This window comes from Sebastes umbrosus, chromosome 5, assembly GCF_015220745.1.
Source record: "Sebastes umbrosus isolate fSebUmb1 chromosome 5, fSebUmb1.pri, whole genome shotgun sequence".
Lineage (NCBI taxonomy): Eukaryota > Metazoa > Chordata > Actinopteri > Perciformes > Sebastidae > Sebastes > Sebastes umbrosus.
Genome location: NC_051273.1, coordinates 14,908,975 through 14,928,946, shown reverse-complemented (window position 1 = coordinate 14,928,946; position 19,972 = coordinate 14,908,975). Strand labels below are relative to the sequence as shown.

At 44.4% G+C, this 19,972-nt stretch overlaps 1 protein-coding gene across 2 annotated transcripts in view; it reads left to right on the top strand.

The window, feature by feature from the left end:
- Positions 1-8,146: 8,146 nt before the first annotated feature.
- The window catches only part of rnf220b (ring finger protein 220b), a 35,688-nt gene continuing 23,862 nt past the window's right edge, over positions 8,147-19,972 (top strand). For both annotated transcript variants that reach the window (XM_037769082.1, XM_037769081.1), the window contains exons 1-2: positions 8,147-8,515; positions 10,070-10,681. In XM_037769082.1, the coding sequence (XP_037625010.1) occupies positions 10,090-10,681 (592 nt within the window). In that variant the 5' untranslated portion in view covers positions 8,147-8,515; positions 10,070-10,089. The remainder of the gene's footprint in view (positions 8,516-10,069; positions 10,682-19,972) is intronic.

Here is a 19,972-nt window from a genome sequence, read left to right as displayed (position 1 = left end):
CACCTGCCTGTCTCCCAGTCAACCAGATCTTTCCCTCTGCAAAGATTATCCCCTTCAGGGGGCCTCCTCTTTCTCTTTCATTTATTCTTTTGTAGCTGGTTGAATTTGTCAATTTGAACAGGCAAAGTTGGGAGATTGGAGGCAAGACGGGGAGCAAAAGGAGGGTGCACAGAGTGGAATGGAGAGGAAGAGAGAAAGATAAAAAAAAAAAGATGGTGACAGTCATCCATTTGACCCAGGCTGTTGAGTGAGAGCAGTCTGGCTTGTCAAATCTCTGTGCTAACAGTGAATAGCCATATCTGTGCAGAGCATAGAAGGGTGTCATGCACTATGGTTTCATGGTTCAGGATAAGGCTGGATAAAGCCATTGGCTGGATGACACACAGACAGACACACTTTCTCTCTAACTCCCTGTCTCTCGCTCTCGGTCACTGTCTTGACTTCAGAATGAGAAGCGTGAACACTTATTTCAATCAAGTCTGCCTGTTTGTGTGGAAACCGACTATCAATGCTGTATTTTAAACAGAGGAAACAGTTTCTTGCTCACAGATTAAACCTTGTACCCTCTGATTATTGAACAATGAGAGTCCTCTACCCCTCCTCTCTCCGCTACACTGTAATATCCTCCTCATTCACACACACACAGGACCTATTACCGGCTCATTAGCCTGAATCATACAAGAATTAGACTCCAGCCTGCTGACAATAGCTCAGAGAACGGGCCTTTTTTCGCTCAGGAGTCAGGGGTTAAGTTACCAATCAAAATAGCCAGGCAGATGTATTGAGACATTTTAATATTGGCCATTGTGGGAGCTCTAAAAAATTTTAATCTCTCTCTGGCACGGCTGCCCCCCAAGGCAACTCAAATAACGGTCTTCGAGAGGGGGGGGGATGGTGTTCAAAGAATTGATGTACCCTGTGGCATTTGGATAATTGTGTTGGAATTGCTGCCACCTTGAACAGCTTTCAGGCTGAGCACCCTTTCTTCATTTTACTTCTTTGCTTACCTGGACCAAACATTGTTCTGCTCTCTCACCCTCAAATGTTGGATTTCACTTCTTTTTTTTCAGGTCCCACTCCAGTGTCACCTTCCCTTTTAAATCCCTCGAACCAAGCTGCTTCAGATGGAAATCAAAGGGACGCTGCCCACACTAGGAACCAATATACTGAGAGTCCTAACACAGTCCGTGCTAACACAGTCAAAGTGGGCCTGTCGTCCCAAAGTTCATATAATGTAAACCACCAGAGGGGGCCAGCGATGAAGACTGGGCCAGAAGATTCGGCGGCACCTCCACCAGACGTGTAAACTCACATTGTTTTACATCCTTTACAACTGGAAAGCAGATTATTTCTATCTCACCTGTCAGATCTCCCTTCCTCCTCTTTATTTCCACACATGGTATGGCCCTCCTCATCATCCACACCCCTCCACCCCCCCTCTCGGTGGTCCTGTCCTCTCCCAGGGTTCAGACTAATGACTAGTGACAGTCCACTGAGGGGAGCGAGCTGTTTGCAGTCAGCAGTGCGTTTGTTGGTAATTATTTTCCAGAGTGTCACATTAGTGTCAGCCTCGTGGCGGTGAGAGAGCAGAGAGGGCGGGGGCCCCGGCTGGCTGGATGGGTGAGGCGGAGAGGGAGGGGAAAGGGGGGGTAAAGGGTGTGATGTTTGGTGGTGGGCAGTGTTGTGTTTATGTGTGTAGATTGAAGTGGTGGTGGGTTGAGGACACAGGCTGTCACTGCACTTTGCCTCGTGGCCACATAAGTCTAAAGATTAAGGTGAGCGAAAGAAAAGGAATTGGTGTTCACTTTTTCCAACTGCTTTTCACTCATGTTTCTATCCTGAAAATATTTGTCTTAAAGGACCAGTGTGTAACATTTAGGGGGATCTATTGGCAGAAATGGAATATATTATTAATAAGTATGTTTTCTTTAGTGTATAATCACCTGAAAATAAGAGTCATTGTGTTTTATATTTACCTTAGAATGAGCCATTTATATCTACATAGGGAGTCGGTCCTTTTCAAGGAGCTGGCCGCCATGTTTCTACAGTAGCCCAGAAAGGACAAACCAAACACTGGCTCCAGAGACATTTATCCACAGCAGATGAAGACTAAACTTTTCGGTAAATCACTGTGGTGCCTCCATACAAATTTGACCTCATTTTCATGTCCAAATCGTTTGACATTTTTTCATGTCGTTGGTCAGTCCTGGCCCACAATGCCTTCTGAATTATTCACTTGTATTCCATAGAAAATGAATAAGGGGAAATCTTGCATTGCACCGCGTTCAGTGGTTCTTTCAGGCAATGTCTTAGCTTTTTATGACAGGGGCATTATTTTTCGGGTTGTCAGTCCGGCCCTCCCTCCCTCCCTCCCTCCGTCCGTCCGGTCCATTCTAGTGAACGTGATATCTCAGGAATGCTCAGAGGAAATTTCTTCAAATTTCGGTGGTCAAAGGTCAAGGTTACTGTGACCTCACAGCCGTCCCATTCTTGCGATATCTCAGGAACACCTTGACCGAATTTCTTCAAAAACACATTTTTGGCCAAGAATTCATGTGCTAATTATGACAATTTCACACAAGAAATGTGTAATTTGATAAAATAATGAAGTGAGGACATTTTGGGCAGACATGGATGTAAACTGCAACTTGACCGGTTGGTGGAGGCATTCAACATCGAGGCTGTAATTCTATTGTTTCTTCTTTCTAGATTTTACATTTGTGACCGCCTTTAAAGATGTACGTCTTCAGTATGAACAAATAGACTTTGGACAGGAAGACTAACATACTGGTGGTTCTGGACTTTTCATGGGATTTGTTGACAGAAAGAAGAATATAAGTTTATATAAGTCACACAGCATGCATGGCTTATTCTCTATAGAGAATATTTAGTCTCTTTTACCACAGCTTAACTCCACAGTGTTCTGTTGATGAAACTGTATTCAGTTCAGGGAATTTAACTTCAGCAGTATGGAGACAAAGTTGAGTACATGCAGACAGTATCGGCCTGCCGACACGAGTGTGCTGTGAATGTGTAAACATACAGGACACTAGTGTGTGTGTGTGTGTGTGTGTGTGTGTGTGGTGAGGGGCAGTCACCAGCCCCCTTGGGAGGAAGCGATCAATGATTGAGACCATAATGCACCTCTCTGTATTCCTCCTCACATTCACGCTCACTGGCTGCTTTGGTGAGCTGTCACACACACACACACACACACACACACACACACACACACACACACACCCTTCCACTTTCCCTCATACGCACACACACATTGTCACATGTTCGACAGCTCATCTCTCACACGTTCCCTTCCACTCCATCTTGTAGCTGTCTGGTCGATGGCCTCTCTCTCTGTCTCACTTCCACTGCTCAGTCATTGGCAGACTGCTCTGCTCTGGCGCTGTCTCTCCCTATGTTAATATAGTAGCTAACCTCTCTCTCCATAGCACTGCTACCAGACAGTCTCTATGTTGATATACTGAGGAGAGTGTAGAACTCCGCCGCACAACTATACTACCCAACTGACTCCAGACAACTGAGTACTCTTCATCTCCAGCGCTGCTGCTGCTGCTGCCACTGCGAGGCTCCTGCTGGGGCACTCTGTTGTCCTGTACACTTGTTTTGAGTCTGGCTTTTCCAGAAGGCAAAATCACTTTAAAAAACAAATTATTTCTTCTTTTTTTTTCATTTTCATGCTCTTCTGCTTTTGATTAGGGGAAACCGTATGCATTTTGAAGGCAATCTGCTGTAATGGGAGATTGTGAGTCTCAGAGCAAAAGGTAATTATCACTAATTGGTCTGTGGAAATGATTACAGCAGTAACTTAGTTTACTCCACGCCCCAAAAACAAGAGCTGGGAAGGAGGAGAGTAAAAAAAAAAAAAAAAGACATGTCTATTTACTGTTCAACACTCCAATTGTGAAAGTTAAAAGACTCCGCTGATGACCTCTGGCATCGCAATAATAAAAGAAGTGGAGAACTCTCATCAGGTTGATTTCATTTGCCTCAACTCATCTCTCACTTGTTGGGAATTACACTGAAGACCACGGAAACTAAGCTGTAACATTTAAATTACATTAAAATGATTCAAAACTGTGAGATAAGACAGAGGAATGTGATCACGCTGATAAACAAAGACTCCAAAAAGACTAAATCAAAGCATAAACAGCATGCATTAAGATGTTACGCTCTGTGTGTGTGTGTGTATGGCAGTCAAGAAGACAAGCCAAGTGACTCACCTCCTGCCAGAAAATGAAGACATACAATTAACATCGTATCCCATCATCCTCAGCTGAGCGGGCAGGCCTGTAATTGGCTGGCTGACCAGCCTGCGTGGCTCCGGGTGGCAATTTATTCTGGGAGCCATGCAGTTTACCCTGGGCGGCTAACGGCCCCTGTGCCATAACCTGGCTGAGGCAGCGGGGACATCATTAACACTTCACTGGGCCTGCAGGACACACACCCATCATCATCATCCACTATACACCACCCACAGCCACTATAGCACAGGGTGCAAATTGGAGGAACAGGGTAGAAATAATAATCAGAATGTCAATGAGACACTTGTAGCGAGTGTGTTTACTGATCAGCTGGCAAATTAGGACATTGTTTCCTAGATTGCCTTTGATTATTGATTTGTAATGAAACAAAGATTATGTGTGAATTCAGCCCCCGTGTTAGTTCAGTCTTATCTAACTCTGGACTATGAGTTTGTCTGTTTGACAGTGTGTGTGGTGGCATGCGGTTGTCTAACCCCAAAACAATGTGTGAGGCTCCCCTAAGCGCAGTAATGACCTTGCCTTGTCACAAGGGAGACATGTGTTACACGCTCCCATATTGGTCCGAGGGCAAGACTGTTACAGAGTCAGTCTGGACTCTGGTTTATGTGTCCTTTTAAAGGTCTGCATCTGCTGTCTGGCCCTCCACCTCCTCTCCGACCGGCTGTCTTTAGGTGTGAGAGGAAGCGTCTCGCACGGAAAGCTCCGTCTCAGGGATCACTTTATGGATGTGAGGAGCAGATGAAGTGTCTTCTCGGTCTTAGGTCATGTAGGCAGGAGAGTCAATATTTGTTTTTTTAATCCCAATTATCCGGTGTGTGTTCAGGCTGAGTTAGCACGGTGAACCCCACTGATTCCCAGCTATGTCTCCCCACAAGCTTGCATCTTCTTCTTGGCTGTGATATTCCCAATTCACTCATTTCCTATCTCAGGACTCTTTCTTGCTCTCTGATTACACACACACACACATGCACGCACACAGGCTCACAGCCAAATGGCTGTTCATTAAAGACAGGGACCTGAGGGGAAGCAATCGTCTGAGAGACGGAAATTGCGTGTCACATTAGATTAGCGGTGTAAAGCCTCTGGATTGGCTCGGGGGAATAAGGAATTATTTCAATTACATTATTTCAAAAAGTCTTTAAGCAATACCAATACCGATAAAAACAAATTAAGAGTGATTTGGGCTGATTTGTGACGCTCTGAGCTGTGCTTTCTGACAATGTGCTGGAAATCAGATATGAATAATGCAGATATTACGCTGCCGCGTGTGTGTAATGTGTTGGACTTGAAAAGCAGATTATCTGTGACAAATAATACCATTGGTTTGCATTGTGTCTCATCAAAAGGGAATGTTCCCAAGTGTCAATCACTGCACGGGCCGGAGACTGTAGAGGCTCAGTGAGGAGAGGATAACTCCATCAGCTGCCATTCACAGAAACAAAGCAGTGACGCCAACACACACACACACACAGTGAAAGTGATGACTTGTTAACTTGTATACCTAACGCACTTGATTTAAGCTTTTTATTATGGTGGAAAGTCTTCATATCGAGCATGTTTTAATAGATATGTTTGGTGGATGTGATCCTACAAGTTTCAAGGTATTTGAAGGTCTAATTCTTGTAATTCTTCGGGCAGTAGCAGCTCAGTCGGTTCAAGTCCCTGCACGGCCCAAGTAGGGAGTGTTGACTGGTAGCTGGAGAGATGCCAGTTCACCTCCAGGGCACTGCCGAGGTGCCTTTGAGCAACCCCCTAAAAACTGCTGTATAGTAGCTGCCCACTTCTCCTAATATACTAGGATTGGTTAAATGCAGTAGTTAAATTTCACTGTGTGCTGTGCTATGTACAATGTGTGACAGTAAAATTGGATTTACATTTACTTTTACATTTAAAAGTTATAATATATCATCACAGGGTGATAAGTAGGGCTGTCAACGTTAACATGATAATAACGCGTTAACGCAAAATCGTTTTAACGCCACTAATTTCTTTAACACATTAACTCAATCGACCTTTCGGAGGTTGTAGCGGGTTCAGTTTTAAAGCTAGAGTGAAGATACTGATATCATATGAAACTCCGAAAACTACGAAACCTAAGGAATCCATTGGTACCAGCCATGTCATACTAGCTTGTCGCGAAGGAGGTTAAATAACACTACAAAGTTATGCTATATTTTGGTGAGGAAAAACTGTCGTGGCCATTTTCAAAGGGGTCCCTTGACCTCTGACCTCAAGATATGTGAATGAAAATGGGTTTTATGGGTACCCACGAGTCTCCCCTTTACAGACATGCCCACTTTATGATAATCACATGCAGTTTGGGGCAAGTCATAGTCAAGTCAGCACACTGACACACTGACAGCTGTTGTTGCCTGTTGGGCTTGTTGAGTTTGCGATGTTATGATTGGAGCATGTTTTGTATGCTAGTACCTGTGAGGGTTTCTGGACAATATTGAGTTGTTAACTGATTTCCAATAATAAATATTTACATACGTTTGCATAAAGCAAGCATATTTGCCCACTCCCATGTCGATAAGAGTATTAAATACTTGACAAATCTCCCTTTAAGGTACATTTTGAGCAAATAAAAAATGTGCCATTAATTTGATATTAATCACGATTAACTATGAACAATCATGCGATTAATCGCGATTAGATATTTTCATCGATTGACAGCAATAAGATAATGATCATAATATGTTTGCATGAAGAATCCAGATTGTTCTTTATTCTAAACATTGCCTTATATCTATATACTGTAGGGTTTGGCACCTCTATGGCACAAAGTTATCTTGTTGTTTTTTTTCAATTGACAAAACTGTATTTTTCTTTTGACTCAATTTCACTCTAACACACATATAGAGAGGGCAAGACATTGAATGTGTCCATCGCATTGAGAGAGCAGGGGAGAGGAGAGGGGCTGGGAAGAGGCTACAGAGAAAGAGAGCAAGGAAAGAAGGGAGAGGGGTGGAGGAGAGGAGAGGAGAGGGTGGAGGGGTGGAGGAGAGGAGAGGAGACGGTGGAGAGGAGAGGAGAGGAGAGGGTGGAGGAGAGGAGAGGAGAGGGATGGAGGAGAGGAGAGGAGTGGAGAGGAGAGGGGAGGAGATGGTGTAGGAGGAGAGGAGAGGAGACGGTGGAGGAGGAGAGGAAAGGGTGGAGGAGAGGAGAGGAGACGGTGGAGGAAGAGAGGAGAGTGTGGAGGACAGGAGAGGAGACGGTGGAGGAAGAGAGGAGAGTGTGGAGGAGAGGAGAGGAGAGGGTGGAGGAGAGGAGAGGAGAGGGTGGAGGGGTGGAGGAGAGGAGACGGTGGAGGAGGAGAGGAGAGGGTGGAGGAGAGGAGAGGAGAGGGTGGAGGAGGAGAGGAGAGGGTGCAGGGGTGGAGTAGAGGAGAGGAGGGTGGAGGAGAGGAGAGGAGAGGGTGGAGGAGGAGAGGAGAGGGTGGAGGGGTGGAGGAGAGGAGAGGGTGGAGGAGGAGTAGAGGAGAGGGTGGAGGAGAGGAGAGGAGAGGGTGGTAGAGGAGAGGATAGGGTGGAGGGGTGGAGGAGGAGAGGAGAGGGCAGGGAAAGAGGGTGGAGGGGTGGAGGAGAGGAGAGGGTGGAGGAGGAGGAGAGGAGAGGGTGGAGGAGAGGAGAGGAGAGGATGGAAGAGGAGAGGATAGGGTGGAAGAGGAGAGGATAGGGTGGAGGGGTGGAGGAGGAGAGGAGAGGGCAGGGAAAGAGGGTGGAGGGGTGGAGGAGAGGAGAGGGTGGAGGGGTGGAGGAGAGGAGAGGGTGGAGGAGGAGGAGAGGAGAGGGTGGAGGAGAGGAGAGGATAGGGTGGAGGGGTGGAGGAGGAGAGGGTGGAGGAGGAGAGGAGAGGGCAGGGAAAGAGGGTGGAGGGGTGGAGGAGGGGTGGTGTTGTGGTGGGGGATTGTCACACGGAGCGCATGAAGCAGAGCCCCACAGAGAGTCAGAGCGACCCGCAGCCAGTCAGTCCACTCTCCTCTCACTGATGCTCTGATCCAGACCAGAAACACACGCAGCCACCAAACACCTCCCTAAAAACTCCACACATCTCAGCGGTAACTCTATTTAACACTCGCAACATCTGGAGGAGGACTGGAACAGCCGACGCTGCCTGCAGCTGCTTTTTCTTCTTCTTCTTCTTCTCACTTTCTCTGCGCGACCGGAGAAAGTGGCGCGTCCTTGAAATTAGAAGTTGAGAGAAGAAGAGCGAGAGTTGCTTTCTACGCGGTAAGTGTCGGCTGATAACACACAAAGTGATTACGTTTGTTTTAATTGCTTTAATTGCTTTGATTGGTTGTGTGATTGCCATGTGTTCTGTCGGCTGGGAAGCTTTTGTCGCAGTGTTTTTATCTGAAGTGAGGGAACTTGTGCGCTCTCGCTGGAAAACTGTTCTTTACCATGTAAAAACTTAGAAAATGTGAATTCTTGTAATATAACAGGGTCAAATCTTGAAAAGTCGCCGTATTGTCACATATGCAAAGTATAAGCTTTAGGCGATGCATTTTTCAAGTTGTGCAGGTAAAGTGTTTAAGTGGATTCAGTCTGTCACTAAAGCGCGCAAACTTTCATTCCCATCCTGGTTCATTTAACATGTTTAGGTTCATAAACTGAAAAAAAAAGAAAAGAGAAAAGACTGACGTATAGTTCATAAAAGTGAATCAATGGGCCCAAACTTTACTTTCTTATTTCGGCCTTTTCCAATAATCATTCTATTTATTACATTTCAGTTTAAGAAACTGTGAATGAGCTAATTACGCTGTTTTTATTCCAATTCAAATATATTGTTGTTTTCGTATTAGTTTAAATTAAGCTCAAATTAATTAAACTCCTGTGTGTTTCACATTTTAGATCAGAAACTTTAGATGAGAAACTTTTTTTTTCTCGGATGTTTATTCTCCTTTAAAAAGTCCCACCTCCGATTTTATTTTATTTTATTGGACACAATCAGCATGATTTATTGATTTGCGGAGGAAAAAAAAGAGTAATCTAATTGTTTTATTTTCTGAACGTGTTTGAAGGATTTTCCAAAAATCTATTTGCTTGTACCTCACTATCAAATTCAGCTACGTGTGTGTTTTATTGTCAATTTATTCCGTGGTAATTATTACCAGGCACAGAAGGCCTCCTCCAACCAGCTTCTATTGAAATTAGTCCAAAAGTGTAATTGTTAAAATGCCTCTCGAGTTGCAACTGGGAATGTTTTTTTTGTATTGGGGATCATAAAAAAAAAATCCCTGTGAACTTGTAAAAATTACTTCTTAATAAGAGAGGTCAAATTAATTATTAAAAATCCAGCATTGGAAGAAAGAAAATTATTCTTTTTATTCAAGTTTAAAGTTTAAAGTTTATTTGTCATATGCATTAAAAAGTACAGTGTAGTGAAATGCAATGAAATGCAATGAAATGCATTTTACCCTGGCTCTCTCTCTCAGCCCTTAAAATCTATAAATAGTACACTAAATAAATACTACAATAAATAAGACAATACCAGAGAATACAATTATAAAACATCCTTAAAACAATCCACAGCTCTGCATTCATTTAGTGCTACTGTTCAGTAGTCTGACCGTCTGCCTGAGGGTAAAAACTGTCTCTGAGGTGAGAGGTCCGAGCTCTAATGCTCTGTAGGCGCTTCCCTGAAGGGAGATAAGAGAAAAGTGTATATGCTGGATTTGAGTGCCTCCATTTAGAAGAAAAAATAAATCTTTTCCAATTTCTTTTCATATAGCTCAGCCTTTTCGCTGTGCTCTGACTCTGTGTCCTCTCCTCTCCTCTCCTCAGCACCACTAACAGGGAGGTGAATGGACCTCCACCGCCCCTTCAAGATGGACAGCCCCTCCTACCTGCCAGCTCCTCTGGCCTCCCCCGCCCTCATGGTCCTCGCCTCCACCGCCGAGGCCGGCCGAGACGCCTCCGTGCCCTGCCAGGCGCCCAGGCCCTTCGGTGTCCCTGCCTCCGTGGAGAAGGACCTCCACCTCCCCTTCCCCTCAGCCTCTTACACCTTCACCTCCATGTACCAGCGCCAGGGCCCCATGTCGGGCACCTTTCCCTCCCGAGACTTCCCGGCCTCCCTGCTCCACCTGCACCCCCAGTTCAACCCGCCGAACCTGGACTGCTCCACCCTGAGCATGCTCAACCACAGCGGGGTGGGCGCCTTCCGACCTTTCTCCTCCCCGCAAGAGGAGAGGGAGTCGGGGTTGTACCACTCGGCGTTCACCCCTGCCAAGAGGCTGAAAAGCTGCTTCCCGGAGGTGGAGGGGAAGGAGTATGACTTCGGCTCCCCGGGAGGCTCCCTCAAAGCCGGGGAAGACTCTGGGAGGAAGCTGTTCTCCATGTCCGGCCTGCTGTCTGATGGAGAGGCTTCATCGAGCCCGGAGGAGCGCAAAGAGCACAGTGAGTACACACTCGACTCCCAGACGCACACATCTTATGCACGTCTCGGTATGTAGACATGCACAGCACATCTAAAGCTCACTCACAGTCACTCATCTCACATCTTTAAAGTATGCGGTGTAATATACAGAGTTTAATTGGCACATCTAAGACCTCGCTCACCCTGACATCACAGGGCAGATGACATTTACATATCCTCTACAGCTGCATCGACTAATGGTGACAAATTGAAAGGAGCCTTTGTGAGTAAAGACATATCTGGAAATATTTTCCCTTTTGCACTCTAGTCTTTATCGTAGTTTGGACAAAGTGTTTACAGCGGCTGGCTGGGACTGACTTTGACACAAATAAATTGAATAGTGTCACTTATTCAGCTTAGTGATCATTAGCCACATATGACCATTAGGCCTATTGGAAGTCAGACTTTTCTTGGCGGCTGAGGAACACAAATACATCGGAGCGTGTGGAGGGTTGACACAGGAGGAGTGAGAGTTGGAACGAATGACACCCTGTCAGAGATAACGAGGTGGCAGAGATAGAGAGGAAGGGATGGAGGAGGATAGAGAAAGAGAGAGAGAGAGAGGAGAGACGCGGCGAAGCGCCTCAGCTTCCCAACGACAACCCTCAGCTCAATATGGCCGCCCACACCAGCCGTCTGATTTGTTGACAAATGAGTGGGAGAGGTGTCAGTCAGTGCGGCGCGGAGGGAGAGCCGCTCCTCATTACTCCCGGGGATAATTGCCCAACGACGCGGGGGCACAACACTCGCCTCAGAGGGAGAGAGGGGGTGGGGGAGAGAGAGGGAGCCGGGAGTCAGGGAGGCAATGCTAGGCATGATGGGAAATCAAACCCCCTCAGTGGCGGTCGCCAGAGGAGCGCCTGACAGATGAAAGGGACCAGAGGAAGACAGAGAGAGGAGAGAGAGAGCAGCCGGCAGATCAGAGGGGGACACCATCGAAAATAATGACAATGAGAAGGGGGGGGCATAGATGTACAGGGGCGAAGACAGGGGGGGGGGGGGGGGGGACGCTGATACACGCTCTCATACATATCACCTAAAGGAAACTTTCATCCCACACATAAAGGGCGGGAGCAGGGACGAGTTGTCTTAAGAAAAGTTTGGATTTGTGTGCCTCTATGCATATGTGTGCGTCTTTGTTGAAACTTGCTGATTTTGTCGCTGGTTTGGTGGCTGAGTGACAGGGCCGGGGAGGCGGAGTGGCAGCAAGGAATCTCAATATGGAATTTTAATAAGGACGGGAAAGGAAAGAGGATGCCAGCCAGCCAGCCAGCCAGCCAGCCGGCGTGCTGCTGCTGCTGCTGCTGGTGTGAGAGGTGTGTCTGTCTGACAATGTTTGCTCTGTGCACTCGTGCATGCGTGCTCCTCTCACCTCCTGATTTTGGGAATCTCATTTGGGGAATGTTGACAAGGACAAAAGACGAGGAGGAGGAGAACATGGGGAGCATCTCTCCTCCACGAAAAAAAAATGAGTTTGGGAAGAAAAAAAATGGATTGGTGCACATTGGAAGCTGCTTTTCCAGCTTTATCCAATTAGATTGGAGCTCAGGCAAACTAAGAGCTTTAATGCAATTGAGCTCCCGGCACTTTTCTAAGTCTGACATACACTTGTTCCTCTTGACTGGGTAGCAGACAGTCACTTCAGGACCTAAAGTCTTAACTGTTAAGCTTGAAATCTTCTTGGGTTTTGAGAGTGTGTCTATACTGCTGCGGCGACGGCGATGCAAATACTCTCTGAAGTACAAACTAAACCATAAAAACCTACTTTTATACTTTTTAAGTTTTCTTCATAATTGAAATGTCCTTCTGTTGGGTTACGTGTTCTCCCCGTGTCTGTGGGTTTCCTCCGAGTGCTTCGGTCTCCATGTCAGGTATTAAGCAAGGCACTGGCCTCAAAACTGAATGGAGTTGGTCCCTGGTGGTCAACTAAATGTTGAAGTATTTTTTAATCTGGAGTGAAATGGTGATGCTTATATCGACTGTCCTCTGAACAAATCAAAACGTTTTGAGGCCATGACACATAGTCTCCAGTTCTGAGCACAGATGACCAAGTGCTCCTTGTCAGTCCACACAACATGCAGGTATAGAGCACCTCCTCCCATCACTGCCGGTGGACGTCTCCTTCTGTCCGTTTAGCATCTGTCTTCTGTCGATTTTTCCCTCCCGGTCTCTGTTTTATCAGGGAATGTCTGAGACGCACGGTGTGCTCTCTGACAGCTGTTCAAACAACCACGCTCGCTTTCAAAGGGCAGATGTCTTCACTGGAGCGAGTCATGCTTATTTTCCTCAGGGAGATGCTTTCCGCCGCAGGCCCAAGCTGGAACTAAAATGGCCCTTTACCAGAAACACCAGTTGGGAAACCGGAGGAGTGGAGTGGCAAACACACACCGTGGCCAGACGCTGACAGAGTGGTGTGTGTATGTGTGTGTGTGTGTGTGTCTTACTGTAGTGGCAGAGCTGAGTGAGAGCTGTGATAACTGGAGCCAGATGTTTGAGAGCCCCTGTGTTGTGATACTTGTTACATGCCAAACGCCTGGTTGTGGCTGTCAGAGAAGTGAAAACCCTCACCTGCAGAGTAGACAAAGAGATCCACGAAGGCCACTGAACAAAAAAGATGTTATCCAGCTGGCAGTATAACATATTGTATCAGCAGTGGTGGAAGAAATATTAAGATCTTTTATTTCAGTAAAAAGTACTAATACCACAATTTAAAAAACACATTGTTACAAGTAGAAGTCCTCACTATGCAGACAAATTGGCTCTTTAGTTGTTATGTTATTATATATTATAATATTAGATTATTATTGTTGATGCAGTAACATGTGATATGCATTTTAATGTTTTAGCCGGCTGCAATAGAGCTATTTTTAATATTTGTTATACTGTTGGGCGGTTTAATTGACTATAAAACAATGCATTGTATTTCATATACTCATTATATATTTTTTAAAATCTTCATCTGCAAAGTAGCTAGTGACTAAAGTCATCAAATAAATGTAGTGAAGTAAAAAGTACAATATTTCCCTCTGAAATGTAGTGGAGTAGAGGTAGGAAGTAGCATAAAATTAAAACACTCACAAGTAACTCAAAAATGTACTTAAGTACAGTGCATGTTCTTTCCCCCAATGTTTATCAGTGAGATCACCAATTTAATACAACTTTCTCACCTCCTTCTTTTCTCTACTTTAACAAATAACCTCGCTGACCTGAAGCCAGTTTCATAAAAGCGATCTGTGAGCGCTGCAAATCCTGTTCATAAATGTTTGTCGCTCGCAAATTACAGTAGAGCCTGCACGTCTCTTGCATGCTTATCCATGAGTCGCTGCAAATAGGCAGTTTTTTTTTATTCGTGAAACACGTCAAAATGAACGTGAAAGGAGCATGATCTCATGTTATAAATTAAGTGAAACAGTCCTGCTGACAACGCCAACAAAACAAAACTTTACAGTGTCAGTTGCAACATTTTATCAGACATATTCTCAATTTGTATTAGGGCTCGAACAAAAAAAAAAAAACTTAGTCGACTAACACTCATACGATTTTGTCGACTAATCAATGAGTTGATTTAATCGACAGATCTGTGAAACTGAGTTCCTCCACAAAGAATCACACAAAAGCACCACTTTAAATCTTGTGTTTACCAGAGATGTGATCATAAGTTTCTTGGAAATAAGCATAAAAAATTACTAATCGACTAAGAAGGGGCAGCCCTAATTTGTATTACTAGCATATAACTGGACCAATTACAGACAGATTCACAGTCTCGTAAATGACAGTGGCGTTTTTTTTTTTTTGCCAATGTGATTTTTTTTTTTTTTAATTTGAGTTCAGTCTACTATCTAGTTGTTTCCTGTCATGCATGTTCTGACGGCCAGCTGGCATTTTTTGCTGTTTGTGACTTTTAACTGAAAATAATGTGGGTGAAGCACATCAGTCTGCCTTTATCAGCTTTGCCAGTTCTTTGACGTCAACTTGGTGTGTCGACGACATTACATTTCAAAATATTACCTTTCTAAATAACTCTCCACCTGTACAATAAACTGTACATGCACAATTAATGTGAGTATTATTTTATTTACTTACTTCACTTTGGTAAGATGATACTTGAAATCTTAAATAGGCTAGTATTGAATCTGACTATAGGTATTTAACACAAACACAGCAACACAACACAACATGTGCTCCAGGCCTTTGAATCAGTGACGGGCTGTTGAAGACTCCTCTCACGGGGATAAGAGGGCGTTGAGAGACTCGCCAGATCTTCACCTGAGTGAAAAAGAAATCCTGCAGGAAGTTAATAGAGGGGAAACATGTAAGCGTAACACACATTGAGGATTCTCCACCAGATGCGCGCAGAGTGTAAGTGTCCTCCACGGTCGGTTATTCACGGGTTGTTAGCGGACTAGTGCGGCGCCCGAACACAATCAATATTACACAGATTCATCTTAGATTTGGCACGTGGATTATCTCGGTGGTGAAGTTTGACGGGTTTGAGCTTGTTCCAGACACGGCTTACATGCTTAGTGTGTGTGTGTTTGAAGGAGCACACGTTTAGGTGATGTGACTTACATCTTAGTATATTACTGCTGTCAGGAGCTTGTGGTCATTCAGTCATTAAACAAGTAAAATAATCACAGTTTTAACCTACCAGCAGTGCATGTGTGTGCATACTTTTCAAACACTTATTTGTGCAAGCACACACACACACACACACACACACACACTAGGTCTAGCTGTGTGTGCTGATTTGATAACGCCTGCGCACCGTGTTTTCCGTGTAGCAGTCGTTGACGGCTGCTCGTATTGAGTGGAGCTTCCTGCTGAAAGACACGGTGTTTACATCCCACAGGCAAGCCGCATGAGATCAATAGCAACCACTCGATGCTCATGCATACACATATAGTATCCGCTGCCCGCTATTATTCCCAGGGTGTATATCAGGTGGACTTGCATGTGCACTCCATGCATCAACAGTCACACTCACCATATGCCTAGTTGCTTTTTTATGTTCCTCTTTGTTTTGTGATCTCGTGTCGGTGCGATCTGTCACGAACAAAGTTTGGTAAGAAAACTAAATTAATTTCAAGGTGTAAACATGGACAACACAAGTGGAAGTGTTAGCTGATAGAAAGATACTAGGAAAAAGACGAGAGAACAAGCATCCAAGGTGAATTCAGACAAACAAATGTCATGAAATCATGACAAAACAACATGTCAAAAACAATAGTTGATCTGAGTGTTTTTAATCTTTACTCAAGTTTAAGACCAACACGCATTGATAAATCCTTTCAGAAACCATTTAATAACTTAAAAAATAAGAGAAAAGAAAAGAACTGTGATTTCATTTTTACCTGACAGCATCACACACTGCATCCTCTGTGTTGTTCATCCTGTTTTTAAAGCTATGTGACATGTGCACCCAGCTCTCTCGCTGACCACACTGGTAGTCTTGTTCTTGATTTCAAACACTCGGGGAGGAAGCATTACAATATTAATGGTGGTTGTGTTTGATGTGAGAGCACGCCGCGGTCGACTGTTCCCCCTCCTGTTGTGATGGTAGTTTGTTCTCCTAATGTTCTCCCAAGTAAAAGAGGCTTTCATCCTGGCAGGAGGGGAAACTCTTCTTGGCTTTTTACCTCCTTCCCTTCATCCTAAAAGGGCTGGAGAGAGCAAACGTGGACTGTTTTTTATCCTCATGTATTTAGATTTATGTGTTGTTTTATACGTGATTGTGTATTTGTGGATGGAGTGTGTGTATCTGTGTGTGTTTGTTACGGCCTCCATGCAGGCCGGTGTATCTTCAAACGTTTCAGTGTGTCAGGCTGTGCGGACCACACGGCTTGTCGGAGACAGACAGGATTTCTATAAGTCTGGCGGTGGGGCTTTACAGTAGCGTGGGGAAATCTCTGTGTGTGTGTGGGGGGGTCTTTTGTGGTGACCATCAGCACCTGTTAGACGGTCAACAGAATGCTCTGCCGAAACATGAGTCATAACACATCTTGTAGTCGCCGTATCTGCCTCCATCGCCTACTGTGATCGGCCCACACGAACAGCGCTGCTTCTCTGTCGAGACAGAGAGGGAGGCTCGAGTGTGTGAGAGAAAGACAGACAGATAGATAGGAGAGAGGGAGAGGGTCATAATGAGTGCAGGGCCCAGGGGTCGTTAAAACAGCAGCCTTGTTTTAACAGAGGCCATCTTTCCTTCTTCCCCTCTCTCCGTTTTCCCTCTTTCTACTTCTCTCTACGCACCTGATCGACTTGCATCACAGCTGCCTCTGATCTCACATCAAAGACCTGGTTTAGTGTATGTGTGTGTGTGTAGGAAAGGCTTGGGGTAAAGGCAGAGGGGGTATTTTTTTCTGTAGCAGAAGTGGCACACACACACACACACACGCAACCTCACATCTTTCCGTCGTGTCCCCGGAGCCCAACAAATCAGTCAGGCAGATAGAGAGGGCAGGGAGGCCAAACGCTGGGGTTAAACACATGCTGCTGAGGAGCAGCGCAGACAGACAGCAAAGACCACACCAATCCAGCTGCACGCCTGGATGGCAGCCAGGAACTCACACACACACACACACACACACACACACACACACACACACATATATATGATATAGAGTATGTGTGTGTTTGCCTTGTGTCACACACAGACCTCATTACAGCATGTCACTTGTGCTCGTTGCAAGTCTCCCAGCCGTGGAGGAGCTTGACGGAAGCCAATACTGTACGTCAAAGGCACGCCAGGCGTGATAGCTTCACTTTCCAAATACATGACGTCCCGACATCATTCAGTGGCTTCATAAGCAGGAGTGGCAGCCATTATAGATTATCAAATGTGCATTTTTTTGGTATTGTTTTTGAATTTGAATAAAAGGAAGACATTTTTAGGGGACTGCAAAGTGTCCGGGTGAAAGAGCGGAATTATCAGAGCATGGACTCCCTCATTTATGCATGTGCAGCCTGGTCTCCTAAAAATTGTGTAAAACTGCATGCGTTTCGAGGCAAATGTATTTTGTCATGGTTTTTGACGTATCAAAAACACATTTGTATTGATAGTCCGCGTAGGGGGGACTCATTTTAATCATTATGTTTTTATATTAAACCTAGCCAAGAAGTTTTGTTGCCTAACGAAGTAGTTTTGTTTTGTTTTGTTTAAATTTCATAATTATTTTAAGCCAAATCATGATGTATTTTTATGAAACCTAACCAAGTAGTTTTGTTGCATTTTTTGTTTTGTTTTGTTCCAATTTAAAATGTTAACCATGTGTTTAAAACTGTTTAAAAGTGCGTTCATAATTCGGGAGAAAATACGTTTCCCTCGAAATGTAATTGAGAATGCGGTTTAGTTGTATGGGAACGTAATCTTGTAGGAGACAGGGTTGGGATGTGACAGTTCAAACATGTTAAAGCACAGGAAACAGTACAGATTACTTACACATGCATCCTTAAAGATCCACTGATTGATTCGGTCACTTCCAGTGCCGCTTAGCTGTTCGCAGGCTCCCATCAGTGAGGGTGCAACCGTTGCCTCAAAGGTCAAAGTTTGCCAGGATTGACCCCCTCACCCCGCTGTGTAGGGGTGTAAACACTCCCCCAATTCTCCTCAGAGAATAGCATCGGGTCTGGGCCATAAATCACAGGCCTGATAATTGATACGAAAACAGCAGTCCAGCAGTATATAACCTTTTACGTGTCGTCTCAACTCTTTATTATGGTGCTAATGAGTGGCCGCGGATCAGGGTTAGAGCCGCGAGCAAAGGGGGTAGTGGTGGTGGTGTGTGTGTGTGTGTGTGTGTGTGTGTGTGGGGGGGGGGGTTCACCTCAGTAAAATACAGGCTACTGGCTACTTACACACACATAAATACATAAACACAGGAACTCATGTGCACTTAACACACACACCAGAGGGCAGGCAGACGCTCAACTACACACAGGAAGGCACTCACACTGAAGGATATGCGCGTATGCAAAACATTCTCTCACACACACACACATGTATAATATGCAAACACACACACACACACACACAGTGGCTGGCAGGCTCAGCAGTGTCCATTACAGGCTGCCATTAGTATGGAGATTGTGCTAATTGTCCCCACAGACCACACAGGCAGCGCTCAGCAGGCCCGCTGCGAGTCTGTGAGGCCGAGTGAGAGCCGGGACTCTGCTTTACACATCCCATTGTCTCGGTCGCGACCCTATTAGTGCAATTACAAATCAATCACTGAATGATTATGGGATGCATGCTGTGGATTGTTTCAATGTAAATGACACCATTATAGCACATCAAGTTGCGACGGTAGCAGAGTTTCACATAAGAAAAGTCTTTCACGCCGTGAAATATCCACAATAATAATCCAGTTCAGAGAGTGAGTTGAAAATGTGTCTGGTGGGATCATCAAACAGGTTTCCAGTGCAATTTTACCTGTTTTGAGAATTTTAATAAAAGCTTTTTCATTGGAAACAGGTGTCTGTTGCCCTATTGTGGCATTTTTTCGGTAATTATTAGAAATATGGATTTATTCTAATTGTAGAAGATCAAAGTGTAACTGCAAGTTTATTCATTTTATGAAGGACACGAGTGTTACATTCAAAAGTTATTAGTAATTACACCAGCAGACAGTAATTGTTGATATATTTGACTTATATTGGTCTTTTATTCATAATCTCTTCTGATAGGACAAAAATGCTGCTGATGCTTTATGTTGTGTTGAAGCCTGTGACCTCAACTAATTCTAATCCTGATTATTAAATAAGAATCTAAATAATATAAAATAAATATTTATCTGTTATGATATAAGATTTTTTAAATCATAATGTGGTGTTTAAAGGACATGTTAAAGCCCTATAAAGTATAAAGAAACTGTTGTCAGACACATTTCCATTCAGACAAAGACATACAATACTTAATTATATTTATATCAATAATATTTATTTATAGAAATTTGTCGTTATCAAATATCCACTAAAATATCATCAGCTTAAATCCCCCTTGGGAAATATGGATATTACTCTCTTGATGTAATGAAAATGTATTTTAGTCAAACCTGTTTAAAACATGTTTGTCTTGTATCACTTTTTTATGCCGGTATATTGAAAATAAATAATGAAGGGTGTTTACCAGAGATGCAAAACCGAACCGTAAAAAAAACAAACCGCTCAATGACGTTCGAACCGAACCGCGGGCTTGTTGAACCACTAATACAGGCCGGTTAATTATTTCATGAGTTGCCAGAGACATAGAAGAGGCAATTATCTGAACATAGACC